Genomic DNA, 27,272 nt, shown 5'->3' with positions numbered 1-27,272 from the left:
AGCTGGTTCTCTTTCTATTTGACCAATAGCTCTTTTAATGTTTCCATTGGTGGAAGCTACCTCCCCCCCAAAAAAACCCTGGGGCCCCTCAGGAATCTCTCTTTGCTCTCTACACACTATCCCTGGAAGATCTCATCAAATCGAATGGCTTTCAGTACCACCTGTATGCAGATGACACATTCTTCTTCTCTATCCCAGAACTGTTCTCCTCACTACAATCTCACATCTCCAGCTGATTTTTCTGCCTGGATGTCTCCTCATTGCCTCAAAATTCATCAAAGGCCGAGCTTTTCATCTTTCCTCAAAATGCTCTCCTATTCTCTTATACTTTCCTTATCAACTGACGATGTTATTATCTACCCTGTTGTACAGGAATGTAGCTTTGGTTTCATCAATTTCCTCTCTCTTTTTTTCATATTCAATCTGCAGCCAAGTTGGGTTGCTTCTCTCATTACATGGGGGGGGGGGAATACAGCCCTTCTTCTTGGTACTCTCAGCAAGAACTCTGGTCCATGCTCTGGTCATCTCTCACTAGAGTACAGCAATCTTCTTTTCTCTGGTCTTGCATTGTCTCACCTTTATCGCCTCACTGCTGCCAGTACTCAGATGCCAAAATAATTTGCCTGATTGCCACTGATCATGTGATACTTTTCCTTAAAATCCTATACTGGTTCTGAATCTGCTCATAGATCTGGCACAAGCCTCCTGTTCTTACCTTTAAAGCTCTCCATACCTTTGACCTACCTTATGTCTCTGCTCTTATTCCAATACATCCCTGCCTCTGACGTTTGCTCCTCCAGCTCCACCACCCTCAATCCTCCAAAGATCTCCTACTTCCTCAGAAGACTGTCCTTTCTCTCTTGTTGCCCTGTATGCTTGGAACAACTCCCGGAATATCTGTGTGGTGCCACCTCGTATTTTCTTTCCAAAGTTTGCCTTTTCCATATAGACTTTGGCACAATCCTCTGTAACGCTGACTTGATTTATGCCAACCTGTCCCTTTAATATCATATTCTCCATTCCCCTCCAAACAGAGAAGTCACATCTCTCCTTGAATAGAAAAAGTAGAGTAGGTTCTGTCTGGCAGGGTGATGGAGATATCTGGCAGTAGTTAACTCCTCAATAACCCAACTCCCAAAAGGTATCAAGCCGTCTCCCTGACGAACTGATTCTTGTGATTGTCTGGACATGGACACTGGTCAATTAAGGGCCACCTGGGTCAGAAACTCCTTAGAAGGTGACTGCTGCCAAACAGTCTTCTGTCTCTATGGATCCCTCTAGCCTGCAGCAGATGGCTGAAGCTTCCTGCACCAGAGGCAACTACTGAAAGTACATTTTGCAGTGTTAGCTTGGACTAGTGTAAGAATAGTTAGAACAATATTTTGGTATAGTGTTTTATTTCAATTTTGAGCTGTATACTCGCTATTTATTCCCCTCTTCCTTATTGCATATACTCCTTTTGAAGAAACTGCTGAATTGGATTTCTGGACTGTACTAGCTTCTGGACACACTCAAGGGCCGGTTGTCCTGCCACATGACTTACTGTTTGGGCTCTGCTGCAGGTTGATAAAGTGCCTGGAAGAACAGGAGGGGAGATGGGCTGAAGTCACCAAGCAGGAGACTTGGAATATAGCAGACTGTTTCCCTACTCCTGAGGAGACCATCTTAAATCAGTAGGAATCTCATGCCCCATGTCCTGGGTGACACAAAGGTAGGTGATGGCAGCAGAGAGAGAGAGAAAATTGGATGGGACATTCTTTGCTACTATGCTACCTTGCAGGGTTGGTGCAGGAGTGTGTGGTACCCTTCCATTACACCCTCTGGATCTTATGTCCTACTGTATCTCAACTGGTAACAAAGCCCAAGCATGTTTAATTGAAGCAATTGTGCATTTGTTTTCTGTTCACCCCTGCCTCTGCTTCCCCTTCCTCTCTTCCCATGTTGAATTTTAGATTGCAAGCTTCTTGGGGCAAGGACTTGTCCTCTTGTTCAAGTAAAATACTATGCAGACTTATACTTCATTTTTATATGATATCAATTATAATAAAGCTATAGATTACATATGCAGATGTGTAAAATAAAACTCGAAATCCACCTTTCTCCTGCAAATGTTACTTTAGTAAGAAGAAATTTGGAATAAATATATATCTGGGGAAGGTCTGAAGCTCAGTGGTAGAGCATCTGCCTTGAATGCAAAAGGTCCCAGGTTCAATCCCTGGCATCTCCAGGTAGGGCTGGGAGAGAATGCAGTCTGGAACCCTGGAGAGCTGCTGCCAATCAGTGTAGACAACACTGAGCTAGATGGACCAAGGGTCTGACTCAGAACAAGGCAGCTTTCTTTGTCCCTATTTGTTAAACTTTCTCGCGTAGATTTCATTCTGTGCCCAATATACAACTGCAGCTCTTGTTTTTTATTCCTATGAAGCTCATTGGGTGACCTTGGGACAGTCAACAACTCTCAGCCCAATCAACCTTATTGCAAGGATAAAATAGGAGGCAAAATCATGGATTGTATTCAACATAGCACTAAGGTGAACATTGCATCAGCACAAGGATTTCTTGCACAACGGAATGTTCTCCCCCCCAACCCTGTTAGGTTTCCTCCAACCCTCCAGAACAAAAATGGGGACAGCACAGGGCACATGCGAAGGGAGGAGTGGGGGGAAATCCCACTGCACCACTCCTAATCTTGTGCTAGTGCAAGAATTTAGTTGCATGCCGCCCCATGTAACCTGTGCTGAGCTTCTTACAGGTAGGGACAGGATAAAAGTGAAGTAGTTGTCTGTGCTACTTATACATGCACACAGAGTCCTTTCCTACCAACTTCAATACCTTGTCAGATTTCTCTGGACTTTTGTGACTCAGAAGACTTACAAGCAAATCAAGGACAGACAACTACAGGAAGTGACAGGAGCGTATGACATAGGCAGAGCTGTCTGTGGACTCACCAATCACAGGACTGTCTAGCTTTCAGGCTCCATGTGCATCTAATGTGAGGGAGGGCAGGTTTGAGAAGAATACTTACTAAGTGGCTTTTTTAGAAATCAGGCTGGCAACAGAGCTGCTTAGTAGACATGGGGTGGTCTCAGAAATCCATATGTTCAGCCAGCTTGCTATCAGTTTCATAAGTTCAATTGGATCATGTCTCTTCCAAGTGGCAAGTCTGCTGGGGTTAGATAAAGCCAGAAGAAACCACTGGTTTCTGTAAAACTAAAAGTAGGGGCTGGGGGGGAGTGGGGGAGTGGGGACATTCACACACTCCAAGCACACATGGCCACCATATTTTCATTCTTTTAAGGCATAACTGCATGGGATTAAACATGAACACAAATCAACTTGCAAGATTAGTAGTCAGCGATGTGTCAGAAAATCAGGTGGGCTTGGGGCCTTGTGTAACAAAATGTTTAGCCTACCTGATTATAAGAAGTCTAGCTTGCTGGACTTGCTCAAGGTCTAACAGCAAGTCAGAGACAGCAGAGGAAAAAGCAAATAAAAAAACCAATCCACCCAATCCCTAGATTTTGATCAAACCACGAAATACCACAGCTCCTCATCTCTGGTTTATATATTATATGCTTTCCTGGCAAACTACGGTTATATTAAATAAATTTGCCTCCACAATATCCAAGTAGTTTTTCTGGGGGCTAAAATAACACATGGACACTTATTGCACACTCATCTTAAGAGATGATTGAATTCAAAGAGCATGGAATGTGTTTTCCCTTCAGCAAAAGAAACACACTATTAAAAAGTTTCAGGCTTTTCCATGCTGCAAATTTTACTATTTCTTGTTTGAAGGATTTCTCTTAGGGAACAACCCATAACAGTTCCAGGACAATTTTAATCACAACAGTCTAGAATGCCAAAAGCAAATGGTTTCAATCAAAGTTTAGGTGCCCAAGAGTCAGAAAACAGATTTCAGTTTTAGAGCAAATGATGAACTTTTACAACTAAGCAGGATAAATTTGAATAAAGCTGAACACCAAGAAAACATCCAATGGTGAGATTTCACAATGCCAATAACTCTAATTTAATTTTAGAGCTCTCACGCAATGTAAATACAGCAACTAGTAAATGGTTGTTGCTACACTTTCCTACATTACTCTATGATTTTGTCTGCAGCACATATAAAGGTGCATGCACAGATGTTTCCTTATGCTACAATGAACTGCAGTGTGAATTGAGGGACATGTACTCCTTAAGTATCAATGACATCTTTAAACACAAAAAGATGGGCTAAGGTATAATTATGCTTCAGCTTTCCCAAACAAACAAACATTACATTGTTAATGCATCTCTTATTTTCTTCCAAGATGTGTTTCACCTGAATTAATGGTAAATCTACAGAACTGCATAAAATGATTAAATGCCTCTCTTATATACTTATGAAGTATATTCACTGGGGCCCTTGCTCTGAAGCTGATCTAGGCTGCACATTTGTAGTCCTCTTGATCCAAGTATATTACTTCAAAATTATACTTGCATAGAGAATCTTTTACAGGCCTAGCACCAGAATCTTAGAGATCTTTCATCTGAGGAATATAAACTTGTAGAACAATCCCTCATAAAAGGTGGAGAAAAGAAGAAAAAAAGCGCGATTTGACAGAGCTTAGGAGTTTAAAATCTCAGGATCAGGGAAAAAGAGAAAGATTACATATGGTCAACACATCATAATTACAAGTCCACAAAAGGGCTCCTGTAAAAGCAGCTAAGTTTACTGATAGGTATAACATCCAAAATAAGATGTATGAGTTGAAAAGACACAGAAGTGTCTACATGATCCCTAATGGACCTCTACTCTGCTTCCACTCTGCCTCCCATACTATACAATGTAGCACTGAGTGTCAGCAGCTAATTGTCTCCCCAGAAATCCACATAGTCATTTTGCCTTCAGCTTCCCAATATGTACCTGAAGCATGAGAAGCTGAATATCCCCCTTGGTAATATTTGTTATAAAAAATGAAGATAAATTAAATGAGTCAAGAAAGCATTTAAAATAACTGTACTGATTTCAAACTCCACAACCTTGATAAGTTTTGTAGAGTCACAGGTGCTATAACTCATCAATGAAGACCTTCCTTGCATTGATTACCTTTCTAAATTCAAGGCAAGGCTAGGGAAGAAAGCCCAACAATGTATGGTCAAAACGAAACATGACTGAGTAGCAATGGCCTCCTTTAAATCCATAGCAGAGGTGCCACGGAAGGTAGCCGGCAAGTAAGAGTTAGAAACTTGATTCTAACTGAAAAACATTTTACAAGTCTTAATCAGAGATTTTGTTCCTGGTGCCTGAATACAGAACAAGATCCTCTTACTGCTTTAGCTACACCGTTGAAAGCTACAAGACACAAGAGATTTGCTCTGCTCTGACTATAATTCTCAGTGCCATTCGGGTAGACGATCAGAAGACTCATGGTCCCAAACCATCATGAGAACTTGGAAAATGGAGACAGTCTTTGCTCTTTCCCCAGCAGAAGAATTGTACTGTAAAGGGCTTCATTTTTACTCGCCATGACACCCATCACCAGTTTGGCATGGAAGAGGGGCTAGAGCTATATGCACCCTTCTTCTGTCCCACCTAACAGCTGGTTGGCATTGTGAAGGGCTTCACCTAGAAGCCAGTCTCACCATGCCCATTTGTTACAGATGACAAGCTATGACTGCATTACATCCCACCCACAGACAGCCATGCCAGGTGCACAAGTAGGTTACTGCACATGGGTGTCTTCTCACCCTTCTTGCACAGCAATCCTGTAACATCCCAGCTAATGGAGAAGCAAGTGCAGAAATCTGGTTTTGCAAGCAATCATTATCACAACTGAGCAACTGCAATGGGTAAGCAAATGTATTTATATGCTATATACCGCTCTCAAGGCTACTTGTAGTTTTTAAAAACCAATCTATAATAATCTTAAAAGAAGCTACGCAGGGGAGGATACAAACAATAGAATATCAAATAACAAAATAGGCAACATGATAGTAATGGAATGACCCTCAAAGTATAGGGAAGGAATATACATTCCCCTCCATCTCCTTGTTCCAGCCAAGAGGCCCTGTGCCTCATTATTTTGGCTCTTACAGCCACAATGGATATGTTAGCTTTTAAAGAGCTTTAAACTTGAAATTCTCTTAGCAGTTTTTAGTCAGCCAGCCCCTGAAGCTTTGTGTCCAATTCCTTTGTTTAATCATGGATGCTTGCATAGTATCACAGAAGTATGCCTCTTTTAAACAGGAAAAAAATGAAAGGGAAGGGCAGAGACTGAAAAGCTATAGAATCAATGTCCCGGCAAGTTGAATTTCTGCACTGAGCAGGGGGCTGGACTCGATGGCCTTATAGGCCTCTTCCCACTCTACGATTCTATGAAGTCCCAACACTCTCTTCTCACCCCCCCACTCCAGCCCATTCACATTAGAGAGAAAACAAGTATGTTTTTAACCTCTGTGTCAAGGGCCATCTTTAACCCATCATTTCATTGTGAAATAGCTGCATAGCAAAAAAGAAAAAGAAGTAATGAACAGCTGCTGAGCAGGTGGTGGGCTTCTTCACACAAACTAAGAATGTACATCCATGGACTATATTGCTATTCAGCATCTATGCTGGATACCATTTTCTGAATATGTATTTCCTACAAATATCACACAACCATGTGTTACTGGAGATTTCACTGACACTTTAACTTAAAAATGTACTAATAAATAAGGGTGAAAGACAAAATGTGTGTATTCTGTGCATGATATGCCGAATTAACAGCAGAGTTTTAGGGAAACCCTGCAAGATATGCTAACCACTATATTATGTAGTGTCTTTAAAAAAAAAAAAACACCCACACACAGAAATATTAATTTTAAGGCTAGAAAAAACGTTCTGATCAAGAGTCACCTACAAATCTGATACCGACTCCTTCAAATTTGATTTTGCAAACAAGGAATTTGAAATGTTATTTCCAGCCCTACTGAATCCTCCTATGCATCTGGGGTCAGAACTGTCCCCAAAGGAGTATACAAAATATCTCCCCACTGACTTGGACACACCCTACATATTCTTTTACAATAAAGGAATCAACTGTTACATGATGTTGCAACTTCTCCCACTGTGCTTAACTTTTTTTGACGTTTTTCACTAAATTACACCCCAAGTAAAGTGAAAAAGGAGGGGAAGGCATTACATGTCCAAGTTTAGGACTGTAAATGACAATATGGTGAAACTCATTTTTAACATCACAAAAGGTACTTCATGTTCGTGCAGCAGTTAGGTGGTGGTGTTAATCACTGCTAAGACATGATGGTGTTAATCATTCAGGGTTTATGTTTAAATGTATACCTCCATAGGTAAGGCTATTAAGCTGAATAAAAGTAAGTTGTTAGTAGTCTGAGACACCCTATAGAAATTAACACTGGGGTAACTACAGAACCCAGGAAGCTTCTCTGTATGGTTCAGGGGCAATCTTTCTTCTGTTTAGGGCTGCATTCCCTGGAAAGTAATATGTCAAGGGCTGCATGCCAGCAGTAAGCAGGGCCAGAGCCAAAAGCAGGTAGTGTTTGTAACACTGCAGGATTATACAGGTCTCTCTGTGTAATCCCATCTCTCTCCCCCATGCTGTGCACTTTCCCCTCCTCCTTCACTTTGGCTCTCTCCATCCCCTGGTCTTGTCCCTTCCATTAACACAAGTTGGAAATGATTGCTTGCAAACAGCTATTCATCTTACCCCTTGAGGTCAAGAAGCAATTATTTTAAAACAAAGTAGATTTGGGTTAAACTTCCTAATTAAAAAGCAGTTCAGCAATAAACTATGTATGGAAGGTGTGGCACCTCATTGCTTGGTTAGTCCACAAAAGAGCCAGATTGACGTATGTCAAGGGCGCTAAGATCTGGGACAACCTAAGCCGAAGTTGGGGGAGGGGGGTTGATTACATTAATCACTGGAGCACTGCCAACTCTACAATTCTGTGATTCCAGAACACTGACAGATGTGGCTCTAATTTTATCCCTATGTCTTTGCCAGATGTTGCATCCTCCATAAACTAAAAAGAAAGAAGGGGAAGGTACCTATAAAGACACTTACAAATGTATGTGTATGTATTTGCAGTTCTGTGTATTACTGTAGCAGGTTTTAGATTGTAATTCAGACCATGACATCATGGTCTGAATGACAGCATGATACAAGTAAAGGACTAAAATTACTAGGTTTGCTGAAACTGGCACTCTTGCATTTGCAAGAAGAGTTAATAATACTAATCTGAAGAGCTGACATGAACATCAGGTCACATTTATAAAACTGACTTAGAGCAAAGCCACACTTTTCACTACCCCTGTAGTAAATCAAAAGGCAATAGTTTTTAGCCTAACCATATTGGATAACTGACCCATTCTATTTCCATGCATGATGCCTAGCAAAAAGCTAAGAAAATCAGAATGAATCAAGGGAGCAGAGACCTCTTCTGGCTGTTTATCATATTGGCAAAGTGTCTCAGCACAAGAAACACTCACTATGAAATGCACAATGGAGTTTCCAGGACTATCCCGTGTCAAGTGACTTAGATAGGAAGACTCGTACCACCTCACAAATGTGGTCTTCATATTAGTTATGAATGTTTTTGATGTGCTTAATTTCATGTATCTCAGTGCTCCTGATTACATTCCCCAGGCATACTGTTTATTAGAGGCTTATAGTAGAGTAAAATGAAGGACTGAATCCTCTTTTTTTAAAATGCTTAAAAACTTCTAGCCTTCACAATAGTGAAGGAAGTATTGGAAATTCAATGGATATGTACTCAGAAAACAACATGCAGGTTTTCAAACTGGCATTGGGTGGTCTTTTTTAAGTTTAAAAGTCTTGACACTTTATCTTTGAAGTGCCAGTCAACAATATTCATGGCCTATAATACTGAAATCTGTTCTACCTGACTCTGCATCTCCTCTATCTGTCGCTGAGGTATGCTTTGCAGAATGTTGTACATCTCAGATATCTTTTCTTCAGGTATCACCACAGAAGCTCTAAATGCAGAAGTGTGAAAAGGAACACAGGGAGAATTTTAGAAAATACCACAGAAGAACATATTGTTAGTTTACCCATACTGGGAACCCTCCTTTGACAATGACCATTTTCAGAGAAAGCCAAGAATGTCTTCTCAATTCACTAGTTAATTAATTAACCAAAATTGGAAAACGTTTTTCATGGCAGATAAGCCCAAGGGGTAATATATGAAAATAAATCTGAACAGAATAACCCTCCCTCTAACACACACAATATAAATGTAATATAATACATATGTCTCGCATAAATATCGATAGGGTTCAGTCTATATGTACCTTGATTTCAGTGTTTTGTTCAGTGTCAATCCTATAAACGTATGCTGGGTGCAAATAAGTTGCAGCAATTGAGCATATGTGACTATAAAGATACCTCTTCCAGTCCAGAACTTCAGAGAAAGGCAGAACATAAGAGTCAGCAATGACAACAGGAATGCAGCCAGCTTGAAGTACATCACTCAGTACAGCTTGTCCCAACCGGGCTCCCCGCAGAACCACACAGAACGTGGCTTCCTGTTAGCAAATGGCAAAAAAAAATCAGAAATGGTAAGACACAAGACAAGACAGGTTTCTCATTCTAGTGTAGAGGAAGCTAACATAGTGCCTTCCAGATGTTGTGGGACTACATCTCCCATCAACCTTAACCCTAACAAGCATGGTCAGGGGCAGGGATAATGGGAACTGTAATCCAGTATCATCTGGTTATCCCTGCTCAGGTGGCATAAGAAAAAAATAACCAGATCAATTTTGAATTTTGCTATCTCACTTGTTAAGTTATTTGTCATGTCATCACCCATTATCATCATCCTTAAAACCAATACACAAATTCTTTGCTGCCTTGTAGGCTGGATCTGAAGTTTACAATTGACAAATGTTAGCAAGGATGAGATCTAACATACGATGGCAACATGGCTTCTCCTTCCTCTCCTCCCGCATACAGTTTCCTGTGTCCACAAAAGCTGCTCTGGAGGATGAGAGGTCTCTCCAAAGCATACGGGGGGCTGCAGGGGGGTCCCATCCATTGCATAAGCAGGCAGACATCACCTGACATCGTCCAAAGTGTCTCCCTTATTTCATTTTATTGGCCACAGATCAGAAGAGCTGCCAGAACAGCCGTTAATAGTGAGGAGGGAGAGACAGACTGCCCACCTTCTGCTGCTACTGCAACAAGGGTTGGAGGGCTAGGTAAAAAAAACTATTGTTACCACTCTCCCTCCTGGGGAGACTTTTCACATCCAGTAATCTTCCACATATCCACAGTGAAGCAGATTTAGAAGAAAGAGAGTGTGCAAAACAAGGGGGAATGTGGATTGCTCCTTTAGCTCCCAGAGATGGTGGCAGGCAGGAAAACAACATATAATGCAAAGCCTTAGAACATCCTTCACAGACATGCTGCGGACCTCCACATGACACTCAAGGACCACCGCTGGTTTGCAGACCACAATTTGGGAACCCCTGCTTTACCAGACAGAAGTGAACAATTCTAGGTAGGAAAGTGAATTGGATTTTTAATGCAGCAATAGCTGGTCCTGTTGGTGCCAAACACAGGTACTAAGAGAAGCAGGGAACAGCCTCAGCACCAGGAAGCTAAATGCTGCAAGCTAGTAGGAAACATTCTGCCAGGCAGCACAACTCGTCATCTCTGCTTTCCCACTGTTATAAAATCACAGTTCTAGGCCACCATTTCAAAGTTTGCTCTGGGTTTTAGTGCCTGATCACATCTGAAACACATTTTCTAATCTCAGCAGAATTCTTAAAAGACAAAACTACACCACAAGATGCCCCAATGCTATAAACGAAAACATGGGATGTATCTTTATATATTTGATTGGGGCCTTTCTTGGGGCGCACACACACACACACACACACACACACACACACACACACACACACACACACACACACACACACACACACACACACACACACACACACACACACACACACACACACACACACACACACACACACACACACACACACACACACACACACACACACACACACACACACACACACACACACACACACACACACACACACACACACACACACACACACACACACACACACACACACACACACACACACACACACACACACACACACACACACACACACACACACACACACACACAAATATTTCTAAATAAAAATGTTGCCTGTATTTGAGTACCTGTGACAGGAATTGGACTTTGCTTAACTTGATGTGGCTTGTGAAATATGCTGGCATTCATACATACATATTTAATTTACTTAAGAGATTTATAATCCACTTTTCAAGAATACTCTTCATAAAGCAACTTAGAAAACACAACCCATAAGAAATTTAAAACCATTTAAAATATCTACTTCACAGTATTAGTCATAAGAAGAAAGTAATAACAGATCCTGTGGGACTCAATGTGCATTGCAACTCTACCCTAACCAATCATTGCAGTCCTCTATGACCACAGCCCCCGAAATCATAATGCCAGATTGTATTAGCATAAGTTACTAAGGAAAAAAATGTCGAATATCACTTGGTAAATTTATAGAAGAGCAGGTGGAAAAACCTAGTCGTTTTGCTAGGAGTAAGGGAAGAAAAATGGGTTTTAAGTGGGGGAAAATAATTATACGTGGATGTATATGCTCATCTTACCCAACTAGCCATTTTTCCTGTCTAGACAAAAGGTACTATAAATACATATCCTCACATCATCACCGTTATCAGCCAGACATTCCAAATGGAGATACAGGGTTCTGTGTGGGAAAGTATTTTAACTATCTCTGCACGACAGCTCTCTTCAAAGTTTTGTGTTTAAACACACAAAACCTCTCAACTGTTATTCTAGGATAATTCAGTCTGCCTTTAAAGAGGCAAAGGGGAAAAAGAAATGAATTGATCTTCAGACAGAACATCAGAATTTAGGAGAAACCATTCCTTCTCAGCACAGAATGTTAAGCATCTTTCTTTTACAACAAATTAAAAATCTACATAATGCTGTAGGTTTCTTTAAGTGCTTTATCCTCCTTTGTGTAAGTTCAGAGATTGTTTGCTACAGTTAGGAGTACAATGCCCTTCTCCATATTTTGGATAGCTGTTGATGCTTTTTAGAAATGCTATAATTTTGTTAGTTTGATTTTCTGTAAATTGTATTGTATTTATTTGTATTTGTGTTTTCAATTTGTGTGTAAGCTGCCTTGGGGGCCTTTTTGGCCAAAAGGCGGCCTAGAAATATAACATAACATAACATATTTCTACACCAAAGTACCTTTATGATGTTTATGTTGCAGCATACACAGAGACATATGGGACAGATTTTATCTTCCTTGCCTGAAAAATAACATCTATGGAGTTGTAGATGTTAACAGTACTGCTACTTCTGAGGTATATCAGTACAGGCATGAAATCTAGTTTAACAACTTCATTTATCATGACTTATCAGGGAAGTAAAGATATTTAACTGCAGTAATACATTCTTCAAATATGTGCTTGGCCATTCACATTTGTACAACTGGGCACACAACACATCCATCTACAGAATTCTTTCCCCAAAAATAAACATGAAGACAAAAAAACCCTACAGCAATGCTCAATAAAAGGGAAAATTTGCATACTGAGGTAAGTCCACATAAACAGCAAGAGTAGATCCACTGAACGCCATGGATTTGAAGGAGATATCCAACCAACTCATACTCAAGAAATCAATGGACTTTACTTATTTAAACTTTGTTGCGTACCACCCTTAAGTTCATTGCTTTCAATCCGTCTGTTCTTGAGTATGCTTTAGTTGTACATCACCCTTTGCCTCCTTTTCCTGAAAAAGTAGCACGTGCCATTGGTCAGCAGACCACCCCAGAAGTGATAGCAGAAAACACAATATCCAGTCATTGTGTATATAATGTATATAATACAAGTGTTAGAGGCATGACAGGCAGCCTTACCTGAAGCACCTGAGGATAATCGAAGACCTGATTCTTGTGGCAACGCTTACGAATAACAGGGATTCCCTCTGAAAGGTTGGTACATTTGTCCAGGATCAACACAGTCTCTGCATTCTCAGCTTGAACAGCCTCCAAGTCAGAACGGTATTCAGGATGAAGAGCCATTTGAGAAGCAAGGAGAAAATACCTACGGGGACTGAAAAACACAACAATGGGAACCTGCTGGATTCTCACTGGATAATCTGGTGCGTGCTTTCCTTTATGCTGCTACAGAGAGTTCAGGCTTGTTGGCTCTGATAGCTGTGCTCCTAAGCATTTTTCCTTTCTTTAGCATTCTGAGAGACAGCAACAAGATGATAGTTAGAAACAATCATGTATTCACACAATAAAGCTGAATTCTGGAAGGAGTCACAAGCTGAATGAGCAACTAAGCAGTAGATATTAGCACATAAATGATAACCATAGTTATGAATTGTGAGTGTAGTTTACACAATGAGTTCCACAAAGATCAATATGCTTGAATCCTGAGTATATATGGCAGGTTTGCAGGTTAACAGCAAGATCCTTTGTATGTTCACTCATGACAGTCTCACTGAATGCAACTGCAACTGGACACACTCAAGTAAGCATGCAGAGAACTGCAATCTAGAATTGCAAAATTAAACATCCAATTTTTGAAGGGAAGGAAGCTCTCCTGAAATAAATGGGACTCCATTCCCAAAAAATGCTCTTATGATAGTCTTTAAAAGCTGATTAGAAAGCACCAAAAGTATATGCACTTACAAGGTGTCTTAACATCACACTGAAAATGATTTCCTCTTATGATAAACTCTTGCATTATTTCTTAATTTGGTTAAATGCTAGCTTGTTCTATGTGCTGCTTTTAAACATTATGTGGTAAGTGTATAAGAGAAGTGACATTTCCTCTTGGTAACTGCAACTGAACCAATTTGCTTATTAATACAACAAGTTCTCCATAAAACTTAAAGACCTTTACTATGCAATGCAGACATTCCTTCTGTTCCAAAAAATACAAGTTCAGTTTTAGTCAAACACATTTCTTTTGGAAAACAAGCTAGCATTAGAAGATCCAAGTGACAGCCATGTAATATGATGTATTTGGTAGCAATTACGAAAAAACTTACATGACTGGAATATGTACTGATTCAAACATGCACTGAGCTACCAATCCACAACAGGTCTCAGTAACAGAATGCTGCAACTACTGTTGAAAATCTACCCTAAGTTTCAGTGAGGTGTTCATAGCTTTAGAAATAATGCAGGCAGTATTCCCTACCTTAAATCACACAAGGGTGTTATTAGAAGTAAAACATGGCTCTAACAATCAGGGTTTAGCTCCTCACCATATTTGGAGTCAGAAGGAGAGACTGCTTTCCCCTACCTTTGGGTTCCCAGACGTTGCTGGTCTACAGTTCCCATAATCCTGACCACTTACCATGCTGGCTGGAGCTGATGGGAGTTGTAGTCCAGCAACATCTGGGGACTCAAAGGTTGGGAAAGGCTGCCCTATAGCATCTGTCTTGATTCACTTGAGTCATCTGGAGCCATTTGCTCAACACAAACATTATTTATTTATTATTGATTGATTGAACTTATATACCGCCCCATAGCTGAAGCTCTCTGGGCAGTTTACAGTAACTATCTGCTGAGCACCTGCTTTACAATCCTCAAAACTGACAGTTTGCTCTGAGAGAGGCAGCTACAGGTAGATAATCTTGCCTTTGAACATCTAAAGCTGACTTATTCCAAGCCAGATCATTGGGCCACCTAGCTAGTATTGTCTACACTGATTGGGTAAGATCTCAAATATTTCCTGTATCATTACCTTCTCTTAATGGCTGCCTATGAAATTTACAACTTTGTAACTCATGTGAAGAGAAACATTCCTGTTCTGCCTCGATGCTCTGAACTGCAAGATATAGATGGTGATTTGTGTTTTAAAGACCTATTATCTGAAGTCTTGCTCACATGCTTACTACTGGCACTCCAGCCTTTATAACTGTAAAGCCACAGATTTGTAATACAATGAAACTGAACTCTCATCTCAGATTTCCAAAATGAATTAACAGTTAAAACATGCACAGCTGCAGGCAAGTGCAATAAATGCCAGTGATACGAGCTAAGTGGCGTATAACTGAAACCATTATTTTAAAAAATCTGCAATTCAAGCCTAACTATGAATAAAGAGAGGTTGATTTCTAATACAAAGCTGAATGCCTAGAATGCACAATTGCTAGCAAAACAGAATTTTAGATTTTTTTCAACACATTGACAACACAGCCTTCAGGACTAAAGTCCTATTAAAGAAAACTGTACTGAACCTAGAGATGTGAAGGCTCGGGAAAAGGGGGTTGGGAGGGAAGGACTATTTTCTTTTTTCAAAATTTTGAGAAACACTAAAAAAAAGATGAAATATGTATTTTCAAATGAGTAAAATATATAAGATTTTACTCACTGAAAGAATAGTACCAAGATTTTTATGTAGGAAATGGGAAAATGAAATCTATGCAAAACTTTATTTATTAAACCTAAACTTATTTTATCGCTTTAACAAACTGTATCATTCATTAAAGTTAACAATGAAAACTATTCATCATATTTATGACATTTGCAGAGCAACCCAATGAATATTTACTCAGAAGTAAGAGTCATGCTGTTTAATGGAGCTTTCTTCTTGGTTAGAAAAGTTGAAATCTTAGGGAAGACTTAAAATGCTATGAAATATTGTCTTTTGGAATAAGAAAAATGGTTTTTAACACAAAGTTTTACCTCCTCAAAATGTACTGTATGAAGGTTTTTTTTTACATAAGACAACCTAAATTTAGAGAATGATTCCTGTATATATATATGTGTGTGAGTACATACACACACACTATTGTACACCACTTAGACACTACGTGTAAAGTGGTATATAAATGATTGAAATAAGTAATAAAATAAGTAATATATTATATACTGTGAAGAGATACTCAACATTCCAATCCAACATGCATTTTTGTGCCCGGGGTGTACCATCTTCATAAGAACGTACAGGGCCTTTCTTGCTTGTGAATTGCTGTTTGCCATCTTCTGGATGACCTTTGATCTATAGCAGTGGTAGATCTGGGCCTATGGGCAAATTAGGTCTGGCTAGGGTATTAATTTGACCCATGAAAAAACCATGTATTAGCCTGTTTTGGTGGCCAAGCCTGGTGATAAGCTTTTCCCAACAATGTTTAAGTGTTAACTTGCCCAGGTAAAGCATCCATTATCATTCAGGGAATCTTTATAAGTTTAATTAGAACTTGGGCTTTCTATAGTACTCATGAGATAATCTGTTAACAAATAATGTGCAGCCATATTTCAGCTTCACAGTTCCCAACAATTAGAAGAGCAGCAACACAAGTAGAATTTTATCTGATATTCCATGTTTCTGGTCTTATGGACTGAATTTCTTCACAGTTCAAATTCAGCTGGCATTCTATGACATTGTTAGCAAAAAGACCGAAATGCTGCATCGTTCTACTCATTCTCAGCTTACCCTAGTGCTTTATTTGGCAGCTCCACCTCTGCAGAAAATGGGCTATAAACAGGAATACTGACATCATAACCTTGCCGGTAGGTCCATGTAGAAAATCCTCCTCCTGCCAACAGAGCTCTGAGGATAAGGGGAAAAAGATCAGCTATAGCCACATTCTCTCTCCCCCCCCCTCCACCTGCACCTGCACCTGCACCTGCACAAAACATTTAGAATAGATAATCAGAGATGTGGGCCGGGGAAAATTGAGACGTTCTCTCTGTAGAATTAGAAACATACTGATTCAAAGACAATACATATAAAGAATTCAGATATCTGAAACTCCTAGCTAAGACTAGTTCTAGGCAACTGTTCAAATAAGAACATAAGAGAAGCCTTGCTGGATCAGGCTAAAGACCCACCTAGGCCAGCATCATGTTCTCACAGTAGCCAACCAGATGCCTTTTAGAAGCTTGCAAGCAGAACCTGAGTGCCACAGCATTCTCCTCACCTGTGATTCCCAGCTGCTCCAACAGGGAAGGCAGAACATAGCCATGGCTAGTCAATATTCTTCTACCAACCTTTAAGGTTTGTTAAATGGTTTAAATGTGAAGGTGGATATAAATATTTTAAATAAATTGATAAACATTAACTGAGGAGAGAGAGAACCTCTCGATAGCATATACCCTCAGCCTGCCACTCCCAGAAAAAAAAATGACCTGATGCAATACAAGGTTCATCTTTAACTAGAAACATACTTGTAAGGTTTTCCATTATGAAAGTTAACAGCACAATCTAGCTTTTATATGGGACGTGAGAACTGAACAGGGTCAAACTGATAGGTCCTTTGGTGGACATTCTGTTCAAAATCATTGGGCGATATCCAACATTGGTCAGATTAGACACAGTGAAGTCAATGAACTTAAGTAACTTAAGCACTGATTTCAGGGAGTCTGCTCCAAATATGATTAACATTAGATGTCATCCACTTGTCCTTATTTCTATGCCAAGGGGGTATATTCCAGAGAACACCTAATGACTGGTCAGAGAGTTCTGTCTGGAGATAATATAAGGGTAGGAATGGTACTGTTTGAGGGGTAGTAGTCAGTTGGTTAGAAGGTGAAGAGACTGCTAGGTAGAGGTAGAAACATAGGAAAGCTAGCAGGCGAGAAAGACTTTGAAGACAGTTCTTCAGGATAGCTTCTGGCCAGAATGGTAGCAGCAGCTGACAGTTGGCTTCAGGAAACTGGAAGGCTTCAGAGAAGACAACTGTGACAACTTTGTGGCTGAGTCTGGGTCTTCAGGTATCTGACCAGAAGGAAGACTTCAGATGAAAGCTGAAATAAGCCTGTCAGTGGGACAGAGAAGTCTCAAAAGGTGGAATCCAGTGAGGGACAGCTGAGACCCCCTGTATCCCTTTGCTGAGATCCTGACACAAGAAAAGACTTCAAGTGGAGTATCTGTGAGTTAACTAGAAGAGGAGAAAGGAGGATTGGCTATGAACCTTGCATAGGGCAAGAACTAGGACAAGTATAGAGACAACTCTTTTCAAGCACAGTAATAGCCACAAGTAAGTAATTGACAAACCAAGTACTGTTAAATACGCTTTAATAAATTGCTTTGATACAAGTCCCTGGGTTTGTTCATCCCATGTCCATACCTTGCTACCATGTTTAGTAAAAGGTTAAGAAACAAGTTGGTGGCAGCTGAAAAGTAAAAGGGTTAGCCAGAGTTTTAATTTATTTAGTTAAACTATAGCGGGGGGGGGAATCGTACAAGAGGTTATAAATAAAAGATGGGACATTACACCTAGAGATGGTAAATAATAAAAAGGAGAGTAAGTTAATCACATACTACACACATGGTGGTTAATAGTGGGATTCTTCCACGTGGTAGGAGACCAGAGGTGTTTCTTCACATGGTGGAACAGTAGTTCTCACCAGGACATCTCACTAAACCAAGAGCAACTAAGGCTGTAATCCTAACCCCACTTACCTGGGAATAAGCCCTAGTGAACTCAATGGGGCTTACTTCTCAGTAGGATCTGCATCCTAACTCATTACTAGTTCCTCACAACTTCTTTTTCACCTTAGTCCTCAAGTGTCTTATTTGATTCTCCCAGATTGCCAGTTTTCTTGTTCAGTATAAAAAATATTTGATTCCATTTAAGACATGGACATCCAAACTTCTAAACCTCAGTGGCCAAGTCATGGAAGCAGAGAACTAATCTGCCTGGGGAACATCCCTTTCTCTAGGGATGTCAATACAGCTCAACCAAAATACAACCATGCAACTCAAAACTAGTCAGCAACAACAGTTTCTTATTTATTTATTTGTTTAATTAATATCCCGCCCTTCTTCCAAAAAGGAGCCCAGGGTGGCATTTGCTTTAAGGTATCAACCTTCATTTTTAGTATAGACGTTGCAAATGTGGGTAAAAATAACCTTGAATCTATACAAGGGAACCAATTTCCTTCTTTGAAGGGATGTATTGTATGCTGTCTAGCTACTTGAGATTGCTATTTACATATACACACTTGCCAGATACAGTCATTTCAACCAAAGGGACACTGTCCTACACCTGGTTCTCCATTACTGATCACATATTTTCCTCAGTCCAGATGACCTAGGTTAAGAGGGAAGCCCATATCAGCAAGAGCTCTAAATGAGCACTTACACTTTCCTACAGCTTTAACAAAAATCTATTTTCTTTACAATGAAAGACTGAAAAACTGGGATGTTCTTGTTTATACCCTGGCTGCAATCCTATGCATACGAAACAGTTCTGCTGAAATCAGTGGAACGTATTTCTGCATAAACATGCATAGGATTGCACTGCAGAACAATTAAAACTGCCCCACTAAGTGATGCTTGATTTTGCCGCTTTTTAAAAATATTGGACACTTTTTTATTGCTCACATGGATTTTGTGCAATTTATATAATTGTACATGGTTCTGTCATATTGTTGTGGCTATGTAACAGAGATTTGAAAAATTATGAAAAATATTAAAAAGGTGAATAGAAAATTTATTCTCTCTATAAAAACATTAGACCTCATGCTCATCGAGTGAAACAGACTGACAGCAGGCTCAGGACATACGGAAATCACCTTGCCCCTACGTGCCTTGACTGCTTTGATCTATGAAATTTGCACCCTTACAAGTACCACCTGATGTTCGTTCCACAACTGTGAGGAATCAAACTTTCAGTGTGACCTTGTGCTTTGGAACTCCCTGCCTATTAGTATCAGGCTGGTATTTTCTTTACTCAGTTTCAAATGCCTACTAAAAACTTTATTTTGGCAAGCCTATCAGGACATAAACTATGTACATTTGTTTTTAAATTTGTCTGGTTTTGTTTGTATGTTACTGTTAATTGTATTATATTGCTTAGGTTTTTTTTATTAAACAGTTTATAAGTTCTTCTAAATAAACAAACAAGAAGCACTTCTTCACACAGCGCATACGTTCATAGAATTCATTGACACAAGACACAATGACAGCCGCTAGTTTTAAATAATGTTAAGGCAAATTCATGGAGGTATATTAATGAAGACAAGTGTGATAGCAAAAAATGAAACCTCCATGTCGTGAGGTAGCACATCTCCAGTTATTTACGTTAGTTATATTCTGATTTTCTATAATTTTCAAAGCAGCATCTGATAAACAGATGTAGGAGACAAACAGAAAATAGGTATATTTATCATGTCCCCTTCAAGAAGTTCCCAGGAAAATTTGGCTGCCCATTGCTGAAGACAGAAGAGATGGATTAGAATGAACTTTACTTTGATCTAGCACAGCAGTTATGTTATCTCTCTTTGGCTGCAGTCCAACACACGCTTACCTAGGAGTATTATTATTATTATTATCTTTATTTATACCCCGCCCTTTTTCCAAACTGGAACTCAAGGCGGCTTCCAGATAAAAGTAAGTACATATCATTAAGAACATATAAAACATATAAACATATAAAAATCAGCATTAAAACAGAATTAAACTATTAAGATGTTAAAACCAATTAGCCATACACTTAAAATACTGCAACCCAGTTTAAGAGCATACAAGTAAAACAATAACATACAGCACCCTCTTCAATCACTACCCTTAAAGCCTTCAGTTCCAAAGGCCTGCCGGAAGAAAAAAGTCTTTAGCTGGCGGAAGGACTGCACAGAGGAGGCCATTCTTGCCTTCCTAGGGAGGGAGTTCCAGAGCCTAGGGGCAGCCACTGAAAAGGCCCTGTCTTGTGTCCGCACCAGTCGCACTTGTGAAGGTGTTGGGATTGCGAGAAGGGTCTCTCCTGAAGATCTCAGGGTCCAGGCAGGTTCATATAGGGAGATACGGTCTGACAGATAGCCTGGACCTAAGCCGTTCTACTGAACCCAATGGAACTTATTTCTTAGTTGACAAGCATTGGAATGCAGCCTTAATCAGGGTGGCAGTATCTTGGATTTTATTTAAACACACACAGAGATGGTAAAACAATACTTGCCTGCCCTCTACAGGCCAGCCATGTCCCATACATACCCAAGATTCAAGTCTTGCAACAGTAGACACTAAAGGCCTGTTTGGATTTCATGTTCCAATACATTTAAATGTCTTATATGAAAGAAACACAATTCCTTCTAGTGTAGTGGTTCCAAGCATTTTTCCCCCATGGACCATTGAAGATTGCTGATGGTCTTGATGGACCACTTAATGATTTTTCTGCAGTGGCAATTCTGTGCTAGAAGCTGTGTGATTTTTAATTGTATTTTTATTCCTTCTTTTAATGTATTTTAACATATTACAATTTGTGTTCCATAGATTTCAAACTGTATTACAATAAAATGCAATATAAGAAATGAAAGAAGCAATAAAAATACAATTAAAAGTCAGTATGAATATTTAATGTGGGCATGCCGTGGACCACCTGAACAAAGCTTATGGACCATAGGTAGTTCATGAACCACAGTTTGATCTAGTGCTTACTAAATTACCATACTAAAACATAGGCAATCCTTTCTTCTTTTTTAAGCAGACAAGTCATGAAATACAAATGAAATACAAAAGTACTCCTGGCTGCTCTAACTGCACAAGATCTTCTGGAGTATAGCTTTCTGTATACGTGCTAGAATTTGATGGCAATCCTCATCCCACTCAAATCAATGGCAAAACCTCCACAATTCAAAATTGCATCATTTGTGTCTTTTTTATATAAAGACACTCAGATATTGATGGAAAGTAGAAACAAGCTGATGTTCTGTTTCTAAACAGCACTAAATCTAAAACTTAGACACAGTTTTCATCTTCAGAGTTTTCATCTACAAGGCTAGCTCATTAATGCTACGTAGAAGTAATGCTTTAGTAAAGCAGTACTCATGCACTTGGGATAACATAATCCATATTTGTTTTCTTTTAAGTTTCAGAAGCAGCAAAGTCAAAAAAATGGCACAAGGAGTGTAAGTGTTCTCTATTGCATTATGAGTTGATTGCTCCAGTACACAGCATTCAACAGTTCTAAATGTTGTTTAGAGACTTGTTCTAAAATGTCTCAGAGAAACAGCAAAAAGTTGTGTACCTGTCTCTTGGAACATCTAGTGCTGTGTTGTAGTCAGGCGGCCCTCCAGGCAACATGTTGAACAAGAGGTGATTTGTCCCTCGATTCCAGCTAAGAAAGAAAAATGAAGGGAAAATCAGACCACCACACATATCAGGAACACACATCGAAAGCAAAATAACAAAACTCTAAGAAAAACACAAATAACCCAATAATCACAAATTAGCCATAAATGTCATCGTTCCCATGATTTCTGCACCATGCACTCTCAAATGGTTTACAATTGGCCTGCTTGATGTTTACTCCCCAAATTAATAACCAAACTGTGGGAGAACAGGTTGGTCAATAATTAAAACTGAGAACCACTGCTTTACTACATCAAAAGCAACAATGATAATTCACTCCTTGACTACCTTATTTTCCCCTTAGACCCTTATCCTTGGTTTCCTATCCTAGCTCCAGCATTCACAGTAAAATATCTGTAGGTACCGGGATAGCTGTGCCAAAGCCTGAGCTGTTTCCTTGATACGAAGTGTATTCTGGTTCAGTACATCAATTGATGGCACAAACAGGCAGGCACGGTTGATGTCATCTGTGTAGAAGTCACTGTCGGAGATAGCAGTTAACAGTTCGTTGTATTCCCTGGAAATGGTATGACTGACTGGCAAGTTGTATTCATCCACATACTTCTTTAGAGAGTAAATATAGACTTTGATCTTATTTTTGGGATTGAAGCCACAACGGTAGACATCAAAACATGTATGCATCCTGCAGCTGAGATCTCCTCGTTCTGGGATGGCACTGTCTGCAGGAATCTTGACTACAGGTACATCATGAATGCTGCGCTTTTCAATTGTCCAGTCATTTGAGGACTCTATGGAGTGTGGCCAGAACTGAAACATGCCTGTAGCAATGAGGCCCAGCAGAACAACTGAGAAAAGAGCAATGTAGTAGATGCGGTGTTTGGTCTTCATTCTTGGAATGAGGGCTGGACCCCGGGTGTTATATTTGACTGATGCACACATAATGAAACAAGCCACCTTTCCCACAAGCTTCTGGAAAACAGAATATATGCAAAAACAAAATTAAAAAGATGTTTAATTTGTTGCAACTTGGTCAGAAATCCATGTATGTTCTTAAGCCGCAAGGGTTTTTTTGCCTATTAGTGAATTGTAATAAAAGATCTTGACATTTTAATGAAGCTAATCCTCACCCTCTCTTCACTAAGCAATGGAATATCTTAATGTCTCACTAAAATTACACATCCATGACAAAAGGAAGAAAATAAATTTCCTTCACAGACTATACCACACACAGTCATTCCATGGAGCTACTTATTCATCTTTTTATAATTGCTGCAAAACAACAAATGTTAAAGAAAGACTATGAAGGTTTCTGTTTAAAAATAATAAACTGCATTTGCATCCTCAAACACTTAGATTAGACACAATCCACTTAGCATAAATAGATTTCCCATGAAATCAAGAGTAAGTCAATTAAAGGTTTCAGCAAAATATAATTAGATTTTCAATTTGAAGTGAATGGCAGGTTTCTAAAATATCACACACACACACACAGCGATTTCCCTATATAACTCCTGGTTGGACTGATGTCAATAGGTTAGGCTGTGCACCAATGCAGTAAAACAGAATATGCAGTACTGAAAAACATGTTCTTGCAAAGTTGCTAAAGTAGTAAAAGCAATGTAAGAAATGACTTAATTAACTAATAGGCAAAAAAACCTTGCTCACAGGCACATTACCAAATTCGTCCAAGCTACACAGGAGGTGCACTGGACTTGGGAAGACTAACCCAAATTGTGTTTGCATTTTTACAAATCTGTAGGGCAGTACAATATCTCAGAGAGGTCAGGTCTCTTGCTCCCCTGGTGCATTGACTATAGCTGCCCAATTTCCCTGCTTTTTAAAGTTTGATAGAAATATCTGTGGGCTATAGGTACGTTCTTAAACCAGAAGGGGGTTTTTTTTGGCCTATTAGTGAATTTCTCTGCTGTTTAATCCAGGAGGTAAGAAATGGGATCCTGGGCAAGCTTGCTAAGAATGGATTGATCATATGCATAATTATTGAGTTCAATGGCATTTCCTTCCCTGCAATCATGCTTAGGATAGGTGAAACTGAAAAGGGGGAGGGATGGAATGATGAGAAAGGAGGAGGGGAGAGGAGAGAGGGAAGGGGAGGGAAAGGGGTAGGGGTAGGGGGAAGGGGAGGGAAAGGCAGGTTTGATCATCTGCATGCTTATTGAGTTCAGTGGTATTTACTCCCATGCAATCTTGCTTGGAAAAATGGAAATGGACTGCCTTCAAGTTGATCCCGACTTATGGCTACCCTATGAATAGGGTTTTCATGGTAAGCGGTGTTCAGAGGGGGTTTACCGTTGCCTCTCTCTAAGGCTAGTTCTCCCCAGCTGGCTAGGGCCTGCTCAGCTTGCCACAGCTGCCAGCTGGGGGGCATCTGGGCTCAATGGGACTATGCAGCTTGCCCACGGCTGCACAGGTGGCAGGGCACGTAACCCCTGAGCCACTCACTGTGGGGGTGATCTTTAGCTGGCCCTTGACACTCAGGAGACACAAGCGGGGATTTGAACTCACAGACTCTGGACTCCCAGCCAGGCTCTCCTCCCCACTGTGCTATACCAGCTGTTGCATTCTTGCTTAGGATAGGTGAAACTGACCATGGGGGATGGGAGGAAGAGGGGAGAGCAGGTTTGATAATTCACATGCTTACTGAGTTCAGTGGGATTTACACATGAGAAATTATGTTTAGGATAGGTGAAACTGGCCCAGGGAAGGGGGAGATTGGGTAGGTGGGCACTGGGCAGAGGGAAAGCCCCTTTCCAAAAGGAAAACATTGTTAACAGTATCATTAGTTTTCAGCCCTCACCTCTTTATTCTACAGCAGACACATGTAGCCTCCCACCCAAATTACATCCATACCCAATATTTATTTCATTTTAAACAGTCATGGCTTCCTCCAAAGAAGGGTGCTGAGAGTTGCTAGGAGACACCCTATTCCTCCCACAGAGCTACAATTACCAGCATTCTCTGAGAAGAGGAGCTGACTGTTAAACCACTCTAGCTGTTGGAGCTTGGTCAGAGGAATAGGAGTCTCCTATCAACTCTCAGCACTCTTCACAAGCTACACTTCCCAAGATTCTTTGGGGAAAGCCATGACTATTTAAAGTGGAACAAATGTCTGGTGTGGCCTCCTGATTAGCCAAACCAAGCAGCTGTTATTCTGGCTTTTAGAACACTGGCAGTTGGGTCTGACTGAGAGTGCCTGTGTTATTATAGTCTCCAATGTTAATTTTCTTAAGTAAATTAAAAACCAGCCAGGCATTTTTTAAACATTTAAACCGCAGAAGATGAAGGTCAGAGTATGAGGCAAGGTCAGTAATAGGATTACATGTACTCTGTGAACATGGCTGATTTTTAGTGAATTTCAACCAATTATGAGACCACTGACATAAAGAAGTCCAACAGATTTTTCTCGTTTTAGACTTTGAACTCTGGATTTTCTCTGAGTGTTTTGTGTATCGCCATGAAAACTTAGAGGGTTGTTAAGCAAGAGTTTCTGAGTTCAGGAGTATAAGACTGTTTTGAAATGAGCTTATGGGAAGCAGCAGAATGGCATGGGGAGGTATTTTCAATTTAACATGTGAAAAATCCATGCTGGCTATAGTATACAACTACTCTCATGGCTGTATAATTAAAAACTGTTTGTGCATTGTGCACTTCAAACAGGCTTTCTGAATACTAGCAGATGGTTAAATATTCTCTACGGAGCCAGTAAAATAAAGAAGCTGTCTTCTCTCTTTGTGCAATCATGTATGGATCTTAAAATGGATCTAGAATTCCCAGTACTGGACAGATACATTTAGAAATTAGAAATACACACACTGGTTTCAACTTGGATCTGGAATCTCAAGCACAGCAGAGAACTGGAATTAGCACTATCAGCTTGGACCACACCAATCATCTGTGAGGGTTGGGGAGTGGATAAGATATTGAATCCGGACAGCAAAAGGAGATTCCTTGATTCAATACATGAATAAAATACATTAACTGGCACCTGCAAAGCTGACAGCGTTGACCAGCTGTTGCACACAGCTTCCTACTGTGCCTGGGTATCAAGGCTTCTCTCTCATACAGATACGCCCACACTTCACTTAGATTCAGTGAATTTCTTTCAGTGAAAAAAAGACGACACACACAAGCCGCCTGGCTCCATCCATTTCCCTTCTTCTTGTTACCATGAAAGCGGCACTTACACGGGCGTCCTAACCGAGATTACCACCTTGGCGGTGCAGCAGGAACCAAGAGGCAAAAGACGGGCTTAAGAGCGCGGTGGGTGCTGGCATCACAGGTGATGAGGCGCCGCAAGGTAGCCGAAAGAAGCGCGCTCACACATCACCACGAGCAGGTCGCCTTCGGAGGCTCAAGTAAGCGCGAGAAGCTCACCCGTCCTCTGCCCCAGCTCGTCCGAACACCCAGAGCCATCCACGCAGGAGTCAGTTTTTCATGTTCCGCCGACCCGACCCTTCTCGGTGGGGGCTTCCAACATGTGTGCCACTCACCCGGTCGGCCGAGGAAAAGGATCTCGGAGTACGAAGGGGCGCAGCAATACTTTCCTCTTCTTCTGCAGACGCCACGGCGGCTACGCTCCGGGAAGGCCCCAGGTCGTCATGGGCGCCCTCCTCACCTTCGGGCAGAAGGCCCGACACCACGGCGGAAGGAAAAGAGCCGACCGCAGATGGCGCGCACCTCCGACACCCCTGCCCCTTCGCCAGCCGCGGCCGACACTTCCCGCTTCCGGCGGAATGTGGCGTCATTTCCTGCGCGTCCCAGGCACCGGCGAGCGACCGCTCTTCCAGCCTTTCGGTCTCAGAGCGAGAAACGTCTGCTCCGCATCCTGACGGGAAACTCCAGTTGGTCGCCTCCTTTTCTTGGATTCTTGTTTCCTGGCAGCCATCCAGCAGGAAGCGGTAGCAAGCCACGGAGTTGTCCATGTATACATGGACTTCTCAGCATCTCCTCCACAGATGGCACGGATGCATGGACTCCTCGGCATTATTTCCGTGATCCCTATGTGGCATGACCAAGTGTGAGATCAGTAGTGTTAATGTGCATACTAAGCCACAATCCGAACCGAGTTGCTTCAAATGCGTGGTTCGTCTGCCCAGGGAGATTAGGTTCAACAAGTTGTGGAAGGAGCTATCCTGTCCTTGAAGGATCCTGTGCACA

At 40.7% G+C, this 27,272-nt stretch overlaps 1 protein-coding gene and 1 non-coding gene across 4 annotated transcripts in view; one reads left to right on the top strand and one right to left on the bottom strand.

Moving 5' to 3' along the window:
- EXT2 (exostosin glycosyltransferase 2) overlaps positions 1–26,862 on the bottom strand; it is a 109,137-nt gene extending 82,275 nt beyond the window's left edge. Inside the window, exons 1-7 of one of the 3 annotated variants that reach the window (XM_061610822.1) lie at positions 26,606–26,862; positions 22,501–23,066; positions 22,033–22,122; positions 16,500–16,616; positions 12,959–13,154; positions 9,405–9,544; positions 8,902–8,995 (exon numbers count right to left, since the gene is read on the bottom strand). In XM_061610822.1, coding sequence (XP_061466806.1) covers positions 8,902–8,995; positions 9,405–9,544; positions 12,959–13,154; positions 16,500–16,616; positions 22,033–22,122; positions 22,501–23,066; positions 26,606–26,860 — 1,458 coding nt within the window. In that variant the 5' untranslated portion in view covers positions 26,861–26,862. The other 2 variants (XM_061610823.1, XM_061610824.1) reach the window with 2 other exon arrangements.
- TRNAS-UGA (transfer RNA serine (anticodon UGA)) lies at positions 2,162–2,227 on the top strand. Its single transcript has one exon. It is a non-coding gene; the product is annotated as a tRNA-Ser (tRNA).
- Positions 26,863–27,272: the final 410 nt, after the last annotated feature.

Source organism: Rhineura floridana, chromosome 2 (genome assembly GCF_030035675.1).
Source record: "Rhineura floridana isolate rRhiFlo1 chromosome 2, rRhiFlo1.hap2, whole genome shotgun sequence".
Taxonomy (NCBI): Eukaryota; Metazoa; Chordata; class Lepidosauria; order Squamata; family Rhineuridae; genus Rhineura; species Rhineura floridana.
The sequence above is the reverse complement of the archived record's forward strand: the minus strand, read 5'-3'. Positions and strand labels throughout refer to the sequence as shown.